The 19,697-nt window shown below is 37.5% G+C and overlaps 1 protein-coding gene across 3 annotated transcripts in view; it reads left to right on the forward strand.

Annotated features, from left to right (window-relative positions):
• Positions 1 to 19,697, forward strand: part of LOC127853101 (probable E3 ubiquitin-protein ligase HECTD4) — a 115,561-nt gene that overhangs the window by 75,002 nt on the left and 20,862 nt on the right. For 2 of the 3 annotated variants that reach the window (XM_052387308.1, XM_052387325.1), the window contains exons 44-59: positions 779 to 940; positions 1,218 to 1,366; positions 3,044 to 3,284; positions 3,696 to 3,960; positions 4,968 to 5,237; positions 6,398 to 6,663; positions 7,094 to 7,254; positions 9,273 to 9,426; positions 10,261 to 10,427; positions 11,037 to 11,133; positions 12,795 to 12,925; positions 13,022 to 13,752; positions 15,055 to 15,232; positions 15,921 to 17,159; positions 17,931 to 18,017; positions 18,767 to 18,836. In XM_052387308.1, the coding sequence (XP_052243268.1) occupies positions 779 to 940; positions 1,218 to 1,366; positions 3,044 to 3,284; positions 3,696 to 3,960; positions 4,968 to 5,237; positions 6,398 to 6,663; positions 7,094 to 7,254; positions 9,273 to 9,426; positions 10,261 to 10,427; positions 11,037 to 11,133; positions 12,795 to 12,925; positions 13,022 to 13,752; positions 15,055 to 15,232; positions 15,921 to 17,159; positions 17,931 to 18,017; positions 18,767 to 18,836 (4,368 nt within the window). The remainder of the gene's footprint in view (positions 1 to 778; positions 941 to 1,217; positions 1,367 to 3,043; positions 3,285 to 3,695; positions 3,961 to 4,967; positions 5,238 to 6,397; positions 6,664 to 7,093; positions 7,255 to 9,272; positions 9,427 to 10,260; positions 10,428 to 11,036; positions 11,134 to 12,794; positions 12,926 to 13,021; positions 13,753 to 15,054; positions 15,233 to 15,920; positions 17,160 to 17,930; positions 18,018 to 18,766; positions 18,837 to 19,697) is intronic. The other variant, XM_052387317.1, reaches the window with a different exon arrangement.

The raw sequence follows: 19,697 nt of genomic DNA on the forward strand, positions 1-19,697 counted from the left end.
ATGGCTTCATGAATATTCATGAAACTTTGTCAAAATATTTGTGTAAATGATATCTTGGATGTGTAATAAAATAGTTCTGGTCTGTAGAAAAACACGGCTGCCAGGGTGTTCTTTAGTCATGAAAGTTGGTAAGAACATTTTGTTCTATAACATCTTGGGCTGCACAGAACAGGTCAGTTCCTTTGAATCTCAGGTGAGCGACTTTGGGCCTTTCAGGCCCTCTTGTTTGAAGAAGGTGCCATATGGCACTGTGCCACTGCTATATGCCGCCTTTTTCACATTTTAAAACAACTTACCACACAGGCCACTATCAGGAGATTATGTCAGCGGCTTCTCCTGAACTCCAAAGTTAATGACACACTTGAAAGCAAAAATGTAAATTAAGCTATAAAACAGCTTGAACATTTTATTTTTTCTCCCCTAAGGTTTGCCATTTATTGATGTATGTGAAAAATAACTTGGCACACACATAAACCTTTAAAATTCAATGTGTTGTGTATATTTTAACTCCCTATTTAAATTCAAAAGTCAATTTTTTTCCTTACAATAACTTGTTTTTGACATGAGTGGATTTCTTAGAAAAGAAGGAATGTGGGGGTCATCCATACCTGTTAGATACATGTATTGTTCATTATTACAATTGCTACAAATTACTACATGGTGTGCTAGGTTACTATTTACCTCTCCTGTATTAAGTTGTGCTGATTAACTGATCCATTGTGCATGAAGTACTGCAACAATAGGTAGGGAATTATTACATGTTTGTCTATCACTTCAGAACAAGGAGATGACCTGGGATGCATGTCGTGTGTTTCCTCCTGTTCAGGGATGTCTGTTCTCCAACAACATGTCCAGTCTGACCTTCCTGGGTGACCCCAGTGCACGGGGAGGTTTCCCACGCGGTACCATGGTGTATGCTAACATGCCCATACCACAACAGGTATGTGGCTTGCTCTTAATACATTATAATATGGGTTTTTATTACAGATGTATTTAATATGTATGAATATGTACTTTTATATAGTAAAACTTGCAAATAGCAATGTGAAAATATGAAAAACAAACTTTTTTTTATTTACAATTTGATTTTTAGCAATACTGATTTTAATATGTAAGTAAAATAAAAAATGATAATGGGCATATGAGACTAACATTAAAATGCCTTTTTATGAAACTCATTCCTTACAATGAAACACATGTTCAACCACTGTTGTTAGGCTCCTTCATTCTACTGGGAGCTGGAGTTCTGTTCATTTGGGGACGGCCAGGAGGAGAGCGCTGTGTTTGTTTCCTTTGGATTTGCGCCACTAGCTGAGAAGAAGGATGGACCGTGGACTAACCCATTGGGGACATGCCTCTTCCTCAGGTTTGCATAAGATCTTCAAATAATAATCTCATGTATTGTTTACCATACATGCCAGACGTCCCGATCTCGGCGGGACAGTCCCGCTTTTGGGCCTTTTGTCCCGGCGTCCCAATATGAGACGATTTGTCCCGACATTTGTTAAAAACAATGTAAGGTCTATTTAGTTCCCAATAAAATTCGCTTTTCCAGCTCTTTCTGTCTAAAACTTACCATCGCTAATCCCTTTATTGCCTCCAATTAACAACCCACTTCTACTACTCGAGTGCACCAGTGTTGTTTTTGACACCTTATCAGCGATTTATCGGCAACTTATTGATTTAATCAGCATTCACACCATGCTGTTTTTATGATAGGGGTCGCTAATTGCTATCGAAAGATGCATCGTACAGAAATTAATGCCACCTGGGTTTGTATTTTATGGCCCAATCAAGTCAAACAATACTATTATCCTGTGTATTATACAACCTAAGGTTATAAATCCTGTAAAAACACCGATTGTGTACATCAAACAAATTGAATGCTGACCAATACACATTGATGTTTCTCACAAATAACCTTTCGTTTTCGACTGATTTTCAGAAAATAGTTTTTACATATTGCATCAATCTAAATTTAGAGTTAACTTACGATTGGTTGAATAAGAACAATGCGCTCACATCGAGTCACACGATTTACACATGTTCAAGGGGATATCCTTGTACCAATTGGATGTCAAATCGAGGCATACGGGGATACCCCTCATTTCAGTTTATGGAGAATGTTTACTTCCGGAAAATGGAGAACGTCTGTGTTCACGAAATTCTGAACACACATTTATCGTCAATATTGGGCAGAAATTTAGAGTTTTTGTAAGTAATATACTGACTATTGACACAAGAAAACGTGGCATAATTGATCGTTTTAGGTGTCCCGCTTTTTGGTCAAATGTCCCGACAATTTTTTATGGAAAGTCCCGATTTGGACCTGAAAAATTCTGGCATTTATGTGTTTACATACTTACATAACAGTCATGGTTATGTTTGCAAACTTGCAAAATTTCAAATTGATGTTCAGTATACTTGGTAATGTGGCCCAGCTACATAATTTGTGTGGTGATTGGTCATAAAATCCTTTCTAAGGCCATTCTATCCCTACCTCTGGTCATAGAATCCTTTCTAAGGCCATTCTATCCCTACCTCTGGTCATACAATCCTTTCTAAGGCCATTCTATCCCTACCTCTGGCCATAAAATCCTTTCTAAGGCCATTCTTTCCCTACCTCTGGTCATAAAATCCATTCTAACATTCTATCCCTACGTCTGGTCATAAAATCCTTTCTAAGGCCATTCTATCCCTACCTCTGATTTAAGGAGGACGATTGTCAGTTACTGGTGTATTTGCACTTGTTACTGGTCACCAGCTTTCCCAGGAAAGATTGAGTTGGTAAACTGACTGCCATGATTATACTGAAATACTGGTGAAGATGGCCAAAAATCAAAGCAAAAAGGAAACGAACAGCATTTGTTAGGGAAATCTTATACATGGTCATAATAACCATAATATTTTCTTTACTGCATAGGATAAAAAATAATGCATAAACTAAAAGTTGCTTTAAAAGTACATGAATAATGATTATGATTTACTCTTGTTAAAACTGCCAGGACGTACTAACACTTAGCAATGATTATACTTATCCCAGCAATGGTAAAGCTGTCCATTACAATGGTGCGAGCCTGCTGCAGTGGCGCAGTGTGAGGCTGGACTGCGCGGTGAAGACTGGGGGTGTGGCAGGCATCGGCTGGGAGAGGAGCGGGGATGCACCACCCCCTGGTGAGACACCCAGGGGCAGGGTATACTTCACATACAATGGCAGGCGGCTCCAGCCCTGGATTGATGATGTTGCTGGAGCTATGTTTCCCGTGGTTCACATTCAAAAGAAGGTGATACACTATTTATTTTAGAAAAAAAAACTTATATGATCTTTAAAGTTGTCTCAATTTTCAGTTAGTTCTGTTGTTTTTTAAATTGTATAAAGTCCAGTAAAATACCCTAGAATATTTGCTGTCATGCTTGCTAAAGAAATGTTACCAGGTTTCTAATTTATGTTAGAGGTTATTTATGTTAATTTTTTTCAGGTATTGAATTTTAGCAGCAGATAACTTTATGCAGTTTGATGGGTTTTCCTTTAAGGGAATATTATACTAGCCAAATATGATATTTGAAGTTACTAATTATAAGTAATTGTATAAGTTTAATTGGGATGAACACAGTGAATATAAGATAATAGTTCAACATGCAGTTACACATTATGCTGTTATAGATCTTTTAATCTCAACCCATATCGGTTTCAGGCTGCCAAAGTAAAGGCGAATTTTGGCACCCATGCGTTTGCCTTTGCGGAGGGCCAGCAGCACAGAGAGGCAGCGGATGAGGTGGATGACATGACGAGAGAGATACGCGAGAGCTTCAGTCACCTGCCCTTCTCACAGGTGGACAGTGACAGCGAGGAGGCGGTCACCGCGCCCACGACACCTAGCAACGTGAGCGACATGAGTGACCTTCTGCCTCCATCAGCTCCAGCGTGCAAGACTATCCCGATACCCAAACCATTGAAAGGTCAGTGCTCGGACATATTTGTTGACGGTTATCCTGTTTATCGAATTGTTACAAATAATGCTCTAGAAAATTTACTCATGTTTTGGAATAGACCTTAATACCCCCAACCCTTTGACAGCGCAGTAATATTCTGCTCAACAAAATTAATCACAGTTACGGAATTTTTAAAGTTTTTGATTTTATTTGCTTATATCCAAGTTCGGTAAGATGATGATTTATTAATACAATCTTGTTTTAATAGACCACAAAAGAGAGTAACCAAAATTGGTTTCTTAATAAATGGTCTTAAAAAAATACCATTCTGGAAAAAAATAAAACCATCGTCAGTATCAAATTCATAGACAGATTCTGTGACACAACTTTCTTGTTTAACGTTTAAATAAGCGCCATTAAACATAACATTACCATACAATTTTCTAAATAGTAATAATCCAACAAAACACTGTTGCCTTTTTGACGATAAATGTAAAAATTTGGTATACACAAACCTTTGCCGTTTTTAAATGTACAGGAAGTACATCGGGTAGAGCACTTCACACTTTTCAATATCAGTACATCAGGTAGAGCACTTCACACTTTTCAATATCAGTGCACTGGGTAGAGCACTTCACCATTAACTCCACTCTTGCTAATACATGATTGGTTAAGCATGTTTAGTAAGACAAAGGAGGCCAATTGTATCGACAAGAAAGTGTTGTTTTATGCCTTCTTGACAGGAAGCGTCTTACCTTTGATTGCGTCGAACAGATGATAAATCGGCAATCAAGTTTGTCACTTAACAATCAAAAGATTTTCATATTTTACCACCACATGGTTGCTGAATCCAATATTTGGACATAAAAAATCACTCGAAAATCAGCGGTTGCTGGTCGCGTAAGACAGAAGTGGCTTAATACAAAATCGGAATAGAGTGAAAACGCTCCGGGGAAATTAAAAGTGGTCGCACAACACAAAGGTCACTTAATTGAAATGGTTGCAATCTCAATCCTAAGACAAAACTATTGTAGATTACAACCCGGACAACTGCAAGCTGTACAAGTTGTTCAACTCGTACGACAGCATGTTGAGTACGGGCCCTGAAGCACAGACGGTTCTCGTATCCCAGGACTCCCTCAGCGACGAGGAGAGTGTCGAGGAGGAGCAGAATCAGGAGGACCACTACGTGCTGCTGGTCAAGGCCTGGGAGCAGAAGGTGTTCCCGGTCATACGACGCAGGTTCAGGAATGAGGCGGAGAGGAAGGACGGCTTGGAGCAGATCAAAGGAGCTCTGCAGCTGGGTAGGTTCATGTGAATATGTGGTAAACAGTGTGTTATTTATGTAATTTTGAAATTGATTGATAATGTCCCATCCTGTTTTATGTAGTCCTATTGTGGAAACATATTTGTATCGATTCTTCAAAACATGCTCATAATAAAGGGTTCATTTTCATTTGTCTTTCTTTTACTTGTTTTGATACATTCTTTTTGGGGTACAAAAACAGTGGAATCAAAATCTGAAGTAACCACTCTACCCAAATTATTCATAATATTGTGTGTTCATTTTACCAATATCTTAAGTACACAGTGGAACTTTCATCGTATTATATAAATATCTCTGTACATTTTGACATTAAGCATTGCATATTCACTGTAATAATAATTTGAAATGTTAAAATGAGTCTTTAACATGAATATGTCAGTAAGGGATGTTGTATAGTCATCAGCAATAGTAATTGTCCCCTACCGGTGAAACCGGAGGGGACATATGGTTTGCGCTCTGTGTATCAGTCAGTCAGTCTGTCACACTTTTCTGGATCTTACGATAACTTTAAAAGTTATTCATATTTTTCATGAAACTTGAAACATGGATAGATGGCAACATGGAGATTATGCAGGTCATTTCATTTTGTTCCTTCATGAAAAATTCTGGTTGCAATGGCAACAAATATTTTTTTAAATAAAAAAAATTCTGACAATGGTGGAGTTTCACCGGTAGGGGACCATATTGCTTGACAAAAGCATTGTTTAAGTAGTGAAATAGAAGCCTAAATTACTAATTTTTCTAACGAATAAGAATTTGTTGAACAGCTATGGCAAGTACACCTATTAAGCAAAACAACCGTTGTCACCCAGAAAAATTTGAAAACATTCATGGTTGGATATTCATATCATATTAATGTTTTTGCACATGTTTGAATACCATCAGGCTGTGATAATTGTATAATTGCATCTTCCGTATAAGCATGATTTTCTTCACTATAGAATATCATTAACTGTGTTCATGGAAGAACTCTTTCTGAGTAACAGGACTGTCGCAGTTGTTTGAAATACAAAGTTATACCATATAAAAGTTATTCATGTTATGCGATTTGTAAGATTAAATATTTACATTGTGTATATATTAGTTGAAGATCGTTCACATTATCAAAAACATAAACATTGTGTTGAACATTTCCAGGTATGACAGACATTGCAAGACAAACAGTTGAATTTCTGTATGAAGAAAATGGAGGAATGCCTCGTGACCTTCACCTTCCCACAATAGAAGACATCAAAGAGGACTTGGCCAAGTTCACAATTGAAAGGGTCAAGAAAGGGACAACTGTAGTAATAAAGGATCCCACAGGGAGCAATACAAGTGGAGCAACTGTTCTACCAAAATTTGCTGTGAGATCAATGCTGAAAACTTTCGGACTCACTGGAACTGTCTTGGATGTAGACACTGTAAGATTTTATCGAACATCTATATTGACTGATATACACCTGTTAGATGTTCATTTCTGTTTAAACAGTTCAATGAAATCTTTATCAAGCATCAATCTTTAAAGGTAAGGATTTTTTCAAGCAATAGCAACCCATACTGGTATTGATTAATGACTCAGAAACCTTACCTAATGCTTTTTTACTGACAGGTTACCAAGGTTTTAAAAATATCTTGTATTAATTTGCTTGTCAATTTTTTGACAGAGTATTAGCAATTCATCTTTTGTCTGTACAGTTCACAATGGGCTCTATTATGAATGTTAACAATAGATATGCTCAGTGATTCAATTAACCTTTGGAGTAACCTATTTTCATTATTTAACCAAATCCATAATACTACAACTTTTCCAATATCCTTATACTAACCTGATTCTCCCTTGACTCTTTGCAGCCCCTGGAGTTGGTACAGGTGGAGACATACCTACGCAGTGAAGGGGTGCTCGTGCGCTACTGGTACCCCCTGAACACACTGGAGAGGCCTCCACAGGGGCTGCGAAAGTCTGCCATCACAGGGGGCCAGATCCTTGACACCAGCAATGTCAACATACACAGGTCTGTATTGGGCAACATTAACATACACAGGTCTGCATTGGGCAACATCAACATACACAGGTCTGTATTGGGCAATGTCAACATACACAGGTCTGTATTGGGCAACGTCAACATACACTGGTCTGTATTGGGGAATATCAACATACACAGGTCTGTATCAGGCAACATCAACATAAACAGGTCTGTATTGGGCAATGTCAACATACACAGGTCTGTATTGGGAAATGTCAACATACACAGGTCTGTATCAGGCAACATCAATATAAACAGGTCAGTATTGGGCAACGTCAACATACACAAGCCTGTATTGGGAAATGTCAACATACACAGGTCTGTATCAGGCAACATCAACATAAACAGGTCTGTATTGGGCAATGTCAACATATACAGGTCTGTATTGGGCAATGTTAACATACACAGGTCTGTATTGGTCAACATCAACATACTTAAATCTGTATTGGACAATGTCAACATACATTGGTGTATTGGGCAATGTTAACATAAACAGGTCTGTATTGGGCAAAGTCAACGTACACAGGTCTTTATTGGGCAATGTTAACATACACAGGTCTGTATTGGGCAATGCCAACATACATAAGTCTGTATTAGACAATGTCAACATACATAGGTGTATTGGGCAATGTTAACATAAACAGTAGTGCTCAAACGGGTACCCGAAAAAAAATACCCGCAGATCCGGGTCAAAGTTTCTGCGAACGATATCGGTTCGGGTCGCAAGCTATGAAGTGCAAGATTACATGTTGAACGTGTAGTCAAATCATCTCTTTTAAACAAGTGAAGTAAAATCACACCCGTTATCAGTTTAAGCAGTGTTGTTATTACAAATAGTCATAAATAAATAGAAGTGATGCACCAAGAGCATAAATGTCGAGTTTAATTTATTATTCAGATCCCAAAATGGCGATGTTAAAATACAAAACTTGTATTATAAAATATATTGACTTAAAAGTAGAAAATGCAGTTATAGCTTACAGTGAAAGTTGTTTTGGCTTCTCTCCTCAAAATAAGACAAGCTTTATTTTTGCTAGACAGTTTGTTTTTCCTGTACATGCACTTTAATCGCTATTCCAAGTAATACTTACGTTTGCTGATTAAGTTCAACAACGTTGTGTAAACTTAATAAATAGTTTTATGCTGTTCAGTATTTCATTCATATTTAAATAAATCAAAACAATAAAAAGTATAATATTCTAAACAATATTCTTGACAAACATTTGAATATTTAAGAACGCTAAAACATGCTATGACAATTAATGTAGTTTTATTTTAAATAACTTAAGTATTGTCTAACCCGACCCGAACCAAATTTTCTCGGGTATTTTAATTTTGACCCACCGACCCAAAGAATATTTTTGACCCGTGTGAGCCCTAATAAACAGGTCTGTATTGGGCAATGTCAACGTACACAGGTCTGTATTGGGCAATGTTAACATAGACAGGTCTGTATTGGGCAACGTCAATATACATAAGTCTGTATTGGGCAATGTCAATATACGTAGGTGTATTGGGCAATGTCAAAATTCACATGTGTATTGGGCATTGTCAACATACATTGGTTTGTATTGGGCACATCAATATACACAGGTCTATATTGGGCAACGTCAACTTACACAGGTCACTGTCTTGGGACTGCCCAAATAGTGACCTGTAGCCACTGTGCTATCTTTAGTATTAGCAAGTGGAAATAAAATAAAGTTATCTCAAATGATCTTGAGAGGTTTGTTATAGAAGTATTTTATTTTTGATTTCTATAAAAATAATGCACACACATGTAATGCATATATTTGAATATTTCCAACTTATCCATGCACTATTTATTATGATTTTATTTACAATATATTGGTTAGTAAATTTGTTGGTTGTTTTCAGTTTTACTATAAGTACTTTGTAACATATAATTTTTTATTGTACAATGAACATGTAATTAGACTTGTGATCAATTTGAATGACACTGCAAGTAAAAATCATGCTGAACCTCTGTGCATGCCTGTGCCCAGGGAGCTGATGAGGACAGAGCGCACGTTGGCAAGGATGTATTGCCGGCGGGCTCTGCTGAAGCTGATAGACCACTGCAACTCTTCAGCAATGGAGGTGATCTCGTGCTCTCCCAGCCTCACCTCAGGCATGGCTGCCAGCGCTGCAGTGCTGCAGGTTGGTACAGTTGGAAAGAGATGTGTGGAGCAATCTGAATATTTTGGCCCATAAATTCATAATAAATCTGTGTATGCCCCCGTATCGAAAGATCGGGGTATATTGGTTTTTGGCCTGTCTGTCTGTCATTCATTCATTCTTTCATTGTGTGTGTCCCAAAACTTAAACCTTGGTCATAACTTTTGCAATATTGAAGATAGCAACTTGATATTTGGCATGCATGTGTATCTCATGGAGCTGCACATATTGAGTGGTGAAAGGTCAAGGTCATACTTCAAGGTCAAATATATGGCTTCAAAGCTGCGCAATAGGGGGCATTGTGTTTCTGACAAACACATATCTTGTTTGGGTAAACATTCCTCAAACTTACACAAACAAAGAGTTAAAAAAGGGTTGTCATCATTTGACTTTGAAATTTGAGTCTTTGCTTGTATTCAAATGGCAAATTTGATAAATCTGTTATAAATGTCTTCATATTGCAATTTTGATATCAGGTAGTCTGCAGAGATCAGTTTCTGAATGTAACACCTTATATAAAATAATATTGCAAAAAAAGGGTATGTATTGCTATTGTGTTAATAAAAATCTTTAGATTTGACATATGAATATTGGTAAGATATTAAAAAAATAGACTTTACTTAAGACCTTATTTGTTCTATAGGAGGGTTGTTAATACCAAATGAGAATGACAACCTCAGTACATTTGTGTATATGAATTTTATATTTGTCCAACTTGGAAATGTAAAGCAATGAAAAAATGTTGTCAAGTTGTCATATTCAAATTGTCATGTACAAATCACATTTGTGTATGAGGTATTGGTGTTTGTATGGAAGGAGCTGGACATAGAGAACATCCAGCTGCTGTCCAATGAGCTGCTGCGGGCCCCCCAGCCCCACGGGGCTGTAACAGCCAGGTCCCTGGGGCTCTGTGACTCCTCACAGCACTGCCTGGCCGCACAGAGCTGCTCCCTCTCCAACCTCGTATACTACAATGTGCAGAGGTAGAGTGAAGAAATAACCCTTTACCACTTAGATACGTATTTTCACGCCTTTGTAGTCCCTTAGAAAATTAAATTGAACTAAAGACCTTTCTTACTAGATTCATTTTTTAAAGGCTTCATTTCCAACCTGTAGATACTGATGAGCAGCAAACAGCATAAAACCTGAACAGACTGCGAGTTACTGGCAGGCTGTTCTGTTTTTATGCTGTTTGCACATAGCCATTTTCACTTCGCTTCTGAGTGGGAAAGGGTTAATAGGGGTCTAGTTCAATAACGTGCATCAACACTCCTTACTATTGGTTATCCGTTTAATACTTTGACAATCTTTGTCAGTATTTTCAAAATATTGAAAAAGAACTATGTTGATCTCCATACAATTTTATACATATGCATTGTAGTGAAGTCAACATATATATGAACATTGAGTCATTGTGAAAACAAACATGCATTTGAATGTAAACAGTTGGCGATGAAATTGTGGGCTCAACTCACCTGAGCTCCTTCTTCACAAGTTATTCATAATATTTAACCTCATAACTTTATTCCTATTGTATATTTAATTTTGTAAAAAAAAATAATTCACCACCATGCTGTCCTTGTTGCTGGCAGGTTGAAGCATGAGCTGGCGACTGCAATAGCACGGGCAGCGGGTCAGGGGGAAGACTACCTGATAGAGCTTACCAACCAGATCTGTACCTCCCTTCAGGTACAAACCTTGGGTGATATAGGCTTTTTTATTGCAACTTTATTAATTGTTCATAAAGGTTTGAACAATTTTTAAATTAAAAAAAAAAATATTATGAAATAATTAGGGATGGCAACGAATACCGATATTGGTATTCGGATATTCGGTCATCCTTCCGAACGAATATTCGGATATTCGGTCAACATCTGTTAGAAAAAAATCAACTATGTTTACCGTACCATTACTCCATGAATTCTACTTTCGTTTTTACCGGAAGTTCCCCGGAAGTGACTAAATATTGACACAGCAATGCCGTCGCTAATTGTTAAAATTGAATGACGAAAACTGTTTTTAAACTTTTAATATTGTAAATCAACAATAGAACGAGAAACATAATATTTACATGACGACAAAACAATTACATAACAAAACAGTTAGATCTATAAATAATTTAAGCTGAACTTAAACATAGTATTTACATAGCGAACACGTGCTTTAATATTGTACATCAACAATAGAACGAGAAACATAATATTTACATGACGACAAAATAATTACATGACAAAACAGTTAGATCTATAAATAATTTGAACTGAACTTAAACGTATTATTTACATAGCGAACACATGCAAACAAAACACCGTTGCCACATTTAAAAGTCACTCGGATCGGCGTCACTGGGCACATGAACATTGTTCTTATTTAAAAACACGATTGCGTCGACCAGATCACTGGCGAGTCTATTTCTTAGTTTATTGATGAGCAATCCAGTGGTTGAGAATATGCGCTCAGATGGCATAGAAGTTGCAGGTACATATAGAACACTCCTAGCAACATACGCGACTTTCGGAAATTCGCTCTCGTGACGTTTCCACCAGTCAAGAGGTTTAGCGTTTGGCTCCATTTTCACAAGCAAATATCTCTGAAGTTCGTCAGAATTCTCTTGCTCGGTTAGAGGTTGAGTCAATTATTTTCTAAAAGCTTTTTTGATTGGACAACGTGATTATAACCATACGATCTTTTTTGTTTTTCACACCAAGTCGGCACTTCCTTTACTTATTTAATCTTTTATCATGTTAAATGTAATTCGAGTTATTAGATCAAGACTGGTCGGTGTTTTAATTGCAATACGGTCTTATTTGTTTTTTTACACCAAGTCGGCTTTTCCTTTACTCATTTAATCTTCGATAATTTTAAATGTAATTCGAGTCATTGGATCAAGTGCAGGTCGGTGTTTTGATTGCCGATGCGATTAGAACCTATCATAATTTTGAAACAAAGTGACTGTCTTTGTTAGGCAATTAGCGGGATTTATGACCGGTATACTGTCATCACCATAGCGACGAATTATCCGGACTAAACATTATGACACGAGGAACGACTTTTTGTACGATGTTTGAAGCAAATTTCACGAATACAAAGTCTTTGAAATTACTCGGGGACCGAATATTCGGATATTCGGATATTCGTTGACATCCCTAGAAATAATATTTTATTTGAATCATGTATATTTTCATATTATTATAGTTTCTTAATGCAGAAATTATCCTTGGGTTATTGTTGATTTTGAATCATAATCAACAGACATGTTTATAGTGTTATTGTTTTCATATTTTAATGAAGCTGCTGTAAAATATTAAGTTCAAATTATCTGTGAAAGACCTTTTGTTATTGTTTTTCAGACAGCTCCTGAGATGTTCCTATATGAGGAGATACCAGTGAGTGAGAATAAGACAACTACAGACTTGTACTTCCCTGGGGCGGCCTGTCTGGTTGTGTCCTGTAAGACAGATCCAAAGTACTCTAAGAAAGAGTATGTACAATGCTTTTCATGACCCTGTTTTGGAATGCTAGATTTACATTTTTAAAATTGTTGTTTATTTAACTATAACTGTTGTTGTTTTTTCAGAACATCTTTGTATAAATCACCCTGGGCAAGGATATTTTGCTACAGTGGTCAAAGGATCAAGAAAAACGGTCAAATCTCCAAACAAGAAGTGGTGAGCTACCCCCGGGACATCACCTCTACCAGTAACCAGGACGACCAGTACACGCCTGCTATCATACCCACGGACTGTATCCATGTCAAGGTGGGGGTGTCACCACCCCCAGGCATAGTTATCACCATACACGCCCTGCCCCCTCAGTTCCTGTTGGCTATGACGTACATCGAGACACTCATCACGGAGACGTATGGGTGTGGAACAAAGAGCTGTGTTCCACCAAAACAAGAGGAACCTTGCAGCCTCTGGGACATGCCGTCTTCACCACAATCCCAGACACAGACAACCCCGACAAAGATGGCTAAATCTATGGAGAAAGAACCAAATGAAAGCTTATGGAACTTGGACAATATTGTGATTACCCCGCCAGTATTCAGTCACATGATTGAGCAAATCTGCTTCTACCTGTGGAGAACAGATGTTCCTGCTCTGATAAAGGAATATGTGTTCCACCAGCTGGCCCAGTCGGTAAGAGTGTATCACTACAGTGAGGGGGGAAATAGCTGCAAGCTGCCCTCCCCACTTCCACATCTAAATGTAAATCAAGGACTTATGGTCATGCTTCATTCAGAACTGAAGATACTGTATGAGACAGAGACAAAAGGTTTGGATGTGATAACAACACCCAGTGGTTCAGGTATTACTGTCTGTTGAAGTACAATTTTTGTCAAATCTTAATCTAGCATCTGTTCATATTTTGCTCGATTAAAGTTTTACTTTATAGAAAAACTTAAAATGCTTACATATGAGACTTAAATACGAAGAAGGTGGTTATAGCAGTCCCACTCTCTGTCTGTCTGTCTGCCTGTATGATTGTCCAGATGTAAATCAGAAGTTTTCTGCCATAACTTTGCCATACAGTGATGGATTTTAAAATAATGTGGAAAAAACCTAAACCATTATACAATGACATGTTGCATGTATTGGCTGTCTCCCTACATCAAAGGATGAGGTCACAATGAGAGGTGAAAGGTTTTTATATGTATATATATATATATATATATATATATATATATATATATATATATATATATATATATATATATATATATATATGCCCTCGTGGTGAGCTTTTTTGATCGCCTTTTGTGCGGCGTCAACATTTGCCTTGTTAACACTCTTAAGGCCACAAGTTCAAAAATTGTTCCCATTGGTTGAAAAACATGGCCCCTAGGGGGCGGGTCATTTTTCCTTATATGGCTATCCTAAAAATTTGTTAACACTCTTAAAGTCACATTTATTGTTCGATCATCATGAAACTTGGTCAGAATATTTGTTTTAATGGTATCTTGGACGAGTTCGAAAATGGTTCCGCTTGCTTGAAAAACATTGCCGCCAGGATGCGGGGCGTTTTTCTTTTTATGGTTAAAGTAAAACCTTGATAACTCTCTAGAAGCCACATTAATTGTCCGATCTTTATAAAACTTGGTCAGAAGATTTGTCCCAATGATATCTTGAATGAGTTCGAAAATGGTTCCGGTTGGTTGACAAACATGGCTGCCAAGGGGTGGGACTCTTTCCTTATATGGCTTTAGTAAAAACATGTTAACACTCTAAAAGTCACATATATTGTCTAATCTTCTTGAAACTTGGTCAGAATTTTTTATTTTAATGATATCTTGAATGAGTTCAAAAATGGTTCTGGTCTGTTAAAAAACATGGCCGCCAGTGGGCGAGCAATTTATCCTTTTATGGCTATAGTGAAACCTTGTTAGCACTCAAAAAGTTACATTTATAGTTCAATCTTCATGCAACTTGATCAGAACATTTGTTATAATGATATCTTTGGCTGCACAGAAAAGGTCAGTTCCCCTGAATCTCAGGTGAGCGACTTTGGGCCTTTCAGGCCCTCTGAATATGACAATTTACCGTCCCACACAAATTGATGCATATTGTTTGTATTTTCACATTATTCAGTCCTATTTACCTCTTCTTCAAGGCTTTGGTATTGGGGTAAGTGACCAGGGCCGCTTCTCCACATACTTCCATGCCCTGTTGGAGCTGAACCTCGCTGTGGGAGAGCTGAGCAAGCCTACGGGGCGGTCGAGAGGCAGCGACACTGCTATCAGCCTTGACGTCCTGCCCCACCCTCCCATCAGCCCTACACATGCCTCCAGGTGGGGCATTTAGTTGGTCCATAATATTTTAAACATTGAAGCATGTTCATGCCTCTTGGCTATAATGAAATGAAGTGAAGAAGGAATTAGTTAGTATTGCTTGCCCAAGGTTAAGGTCATATTTTAAAAAAATTAGCCTTTTCTTTTGTCTGTTGGTCTGTTTGTTTGCCCCAACTTTAACATTTTGCCATAACTTTTGCAATATTAAAGATAGCAACTTCATATTTGGCATGCATGTGTATCTCATGGAGCTGCACATTTTGAGTGGTGAAAGGTCAAGGTCATCCTTCAAGGTAAAAAAACATAATTAAAAAACAAAGCGGCGCAGAAGGGGACATAAATTTTCTGACCAACACATTTCTTGTTATTTCAGGTTCATATCTTCTTAACCAATTCATTAAATGAGGCCTTAATATTAATTTCATTGGGACAATATGCAGAATGAATTAGTCAGTCACTCTGTTTCTTGCTTTGAGTGACTTTTAAAAGTTGTTTTAAGATGAAATTTAAAGGTTCAGTTTGTGATCTGCCATAACTAAAAACTATTATTTTTCAAATCATTTGATACCTGAATCGGTTTTTTTCGCATTTCTGTCATTTTTTTCACGAGTACTTGACTATAAAAGTCTTTGGTGCATTATTTAAATAGGGTTGTTATTATAATTGTTCACTATGCACATACATTTAGAAGAAAGAAGCTAAGAGCCAAGCGTGATAGGAAGAGGGATGAACCAGGTCGACGTAGCGAGAGTGACCTTGACCTAAGCCAGCCTGCTTCCACTGTATCACCATCTGTCAGTGATACGAATGCAGGCAGCTCCTCTGCAGCCTCTGTGTCTGGATCGAGCTCAAGTGTAACAGTAGAGGTCAGCGCTGGGAAAGATGTTACTGGGAAAGATGCAAAAGAACGCGATAGTAGAGATGCCAAGCATGCCAGTAAGCTTGTTAAGCCTGAAAGTGAACTGTGGTTGCAGAGAGCATTGAGTATGTCTCATATATTACGATGCTTGGCTTTTAATGAGAAGAATGGCATGGTTGCACTTGTGAATGCTGTGTCTGACGCCAATCAAGTCTTAAATACAGTGACTGCCCATCAGAGACTTATGATTATTACTGGGATACCAACGGGTCTGGACCCTGAGTCTATCAAGCAAGCTCTCCGTACAGTTTTCAAATCCAATGGTGGAATTGAAAGAGATGAGATATTCTTACCAGTGGATGACATATCCTTGTCAGTGGAGCCCGAACCGGCTAAGTCCCCGCTTTTGAAAGATGAGGCGACAGGTGAAACTCCATCAAAGGTGTCTTCTGAGAATAGTGAGCATACCAGCAAATCTCCTGAAGAGCACGTCAAACAAAGTGGACTTGAAGTCCCCGGCAAGAAAGAAGAACCAACACATGATGGCGAGACAGATGAAACCTCTGTCCTGACAAATCAAACAAAACACTGTGGTTATGCTGTGGTGTCATTGATGTCAAAGACAAAGGTTGAAATAATTAAGAAAAGTCTGGTTAAAATTGACACTTTCTTTGTGGGTGCAGGTGCTGATGTGGTTGACATAAGCATTTCTGGGGTGGGACCAAACCTTCTTGCACAAGACGAGAATGCAAATGTTCCACTTGATAAATATCTGAAGTACAAGTTCTTTCAAGATAAAACCCAAAATGAGATAGGGGAAGCAGCAACCCTCGCATTGACTGAAATCTACACAAGTTGCTTCATAGTAGAACAGCGACATGGCTCACCTGAATTTCAACAAGAGTCAGGTTTCATATGCCTCAGTCAAGAACAGATTCTGCAGCAAACCCCAGAGAATCTTTTGTCCACTTTCTTCAATAATATCAGACCACCGAAAATCTCCACATCCGAACAAGTGTCACTGGTTCTCAAGCAATATGGGATGCTACTGACACCTGATAAAGAGTGGTAAGGAATTTTGTGGACTTGTATATTTTGTGTTGCATGGTTTAGATATTTTCAATCCATGTCCTACAGTTGCCTATATATATATTTATACCCTTAAAATAAAGTTGGTGGGGTAATACTAGAATCACCAGTCGGTTAGTTGGTTGGTCTGTCAAGTGGAACATGTATATGTTGTTTTGCAGTCTCAGTTTCCTGCTTAACAACATAATTTTGTTATAGATATATTGTTAATACTATGAAGAATTGCTAAAGCTTAATGTTGTATATGTTGTGATATTTTTTAACTGTGTGCCCTTAAATCAATACAAATTGAGGATTTTGATAAATACATTATTTTATATGCGTACTTTGTGTTGCAAAATAATCTCTCAGTTTTCTGTATATCTAAACGAAAAGTTTATTGGAGTGTTGTTTATGATATGTAGAAGTTCTAGACTTTAATTTTGTGAATGTTTGCTTTTTATAAACGAGGTATTTGCCCTTCAACTGAGGCAGTTGATGCAATGCATCAACCTGAAGCACTTTGTTTATTAACAATCTTAAGTATCAAGCAACACAATTTTGAGATTAAATTTTGCTATACTTTTAGTTTTGAACCTGCCTGAAATGAGCCATGGCAGGGGTATTTCTCCTCTTTAATAATTGTCCTGGTTATTTTTTCTTTGAAAAAATCATTATTTATTGCTCTTAGCATTATTCAATTTTATGTTGTTTAACTGCATATAAAGGTACAATATGTAGTGATAGACTAATAAAATGTTTTATGCCCAGGTCTCCAGCTTTGGAAAGGTCTGGTAAGGGCAAAGGCAAGAAACCACAAAGAAGCAGCAAGGAGAAATTGGTTCTGCAAGTTGAAAAGTGAGTTTATTCAATATTGAATATTGAAGATAGCAACTCGATATTTGGAATTCATGCATATCTCATGGAGCTCCACATTTTTAGTGGTGAAAGGTCAAGGTCATCCTTCAAGGTCAAAGGTTAAAGTCAAAGGTCAAATTTTGCAATATTGAAGATAGCAACTCGATATTTGGCATGCATGCGTATCTCATGGAGCTGCACATTTTGAAAGGTGAAATGTCAAGGTCAAGGTCATCCTTCAAGGTCTAAGGTCAAATATATGGCTTCAAAGCGGCGCAGTAGGGGGCATTGTGTTTCACAAACACAGCTCTTGTTGATTAATGCTTGTAGTTTGTTTTTATGCCCCTGGATTGAATGATTGGAGGTATATTGTTTTTGGCCTTACTGTCTGTCTGTCTGTCATTCTGTGGAAAACTTTAACCTTGGTTAAACTTTGCAATAACTTTTGAAATATTGAAGATAGCAACTTGATATTTGGCATGCAATAGGGGGCATTGTGTTACTGACAAACACATCTCTTGTTCCACTATAGAATCCAGAGTTTAAAAAAACCTTTCGAAGCTGCATCTGTAGATGATTTTTATGGAAGGTATTTTGATGTCCATCAGTTTTGGCACTTTGTAATTTTGTCACTTAAGTAATATACATTAGATAAGTCTGTGTCCAAACATGCTTTGTTGGGGCATCTGTGTCTGTTTGACAAATTGTATGATTTATCTTGTGTACCATGTGACCTTTTATAATAATAGGTCGTTTCCAAAGGACAAAAAAGACAAAAGTGAGAAAGATGAACCAGAAGATTCTGAAAATCCAACAAAGGTGTGTACACATTAACAGCAATATGTCCCTGAAAACCCAACAAAGGTGTGTTCAAATTAATAGAGACATGTCCCTGAAAATCTATAAAAAGGTCTGTACAAATGAACAGAGATATGTCCCTGAAAACCCAACAAAAAAAATCTGTACACATTAACAGAGATATGTCCCTGAAAACCCAACAAAAGTCTGTGCACATTAACAGAAATATTCCTTGAAAACCCAGCAAAGGTCTGTAAACATTAACAGAGATATGTCCCTGAAAACCCAAGAAAGGTGTGTACACATTAACAGCATGATGTCCCTGAAACCCAACAAAGGTGTGTACACATTAACAGAGATATGTCTCTGAAAACGGAACAAAGGTGTGAACACATTAACAGAGATATGTCCTTGAAAACCCAACAAAGGTATGTAAACATTAACAGAGATATGTCTCTGAAAACCCAACAAAGGTCTGTACACATTAACAGAGATGTGTCTCTGAAAACCGAACAAAGGTGTGTACACATTAACAGAGATATGTCTCTGAAAACCCAACAAAGGTCTGTACACATTAACAGAGATGTGTCTCTGAAAACCGAACAAAGGTGTGTACACATTAACAGAGATATGTCCTTGAAAACCCAACACAGGTCTGTACACATTAAAAGAAATAAGCCCCTGAAAACCCAACAAAGGTGTGTACACATTAACAGAGATATGTCCCTGAAAACCCAACAAAGGTGTGTAAACATTAACAGAGATATGTCCCTGAAAACCCAACAAAAGTCTGTAAACATTAACAGAGATATGTCTCTGAAAACCCAACAGAGGCCTGTAAACATTAATAAAGATATGTCTCTGAAAACATAAATAAGGTGT

This window comes from Dreissena polymorpha, chromosome 1 (assembly GCF_020536995.1).
Source record: "Dreissena polymorpha isolate Duluth1 chromosome 1, UMN_Dpol_1.0, whole genome shotgun sequence".
Lineage (NCBI taxonomy): Eukaryota > Metazoa > Mollusca > Bivalvia > Myida > Dreissenidae > Dreissena > Dreissena polymorpha.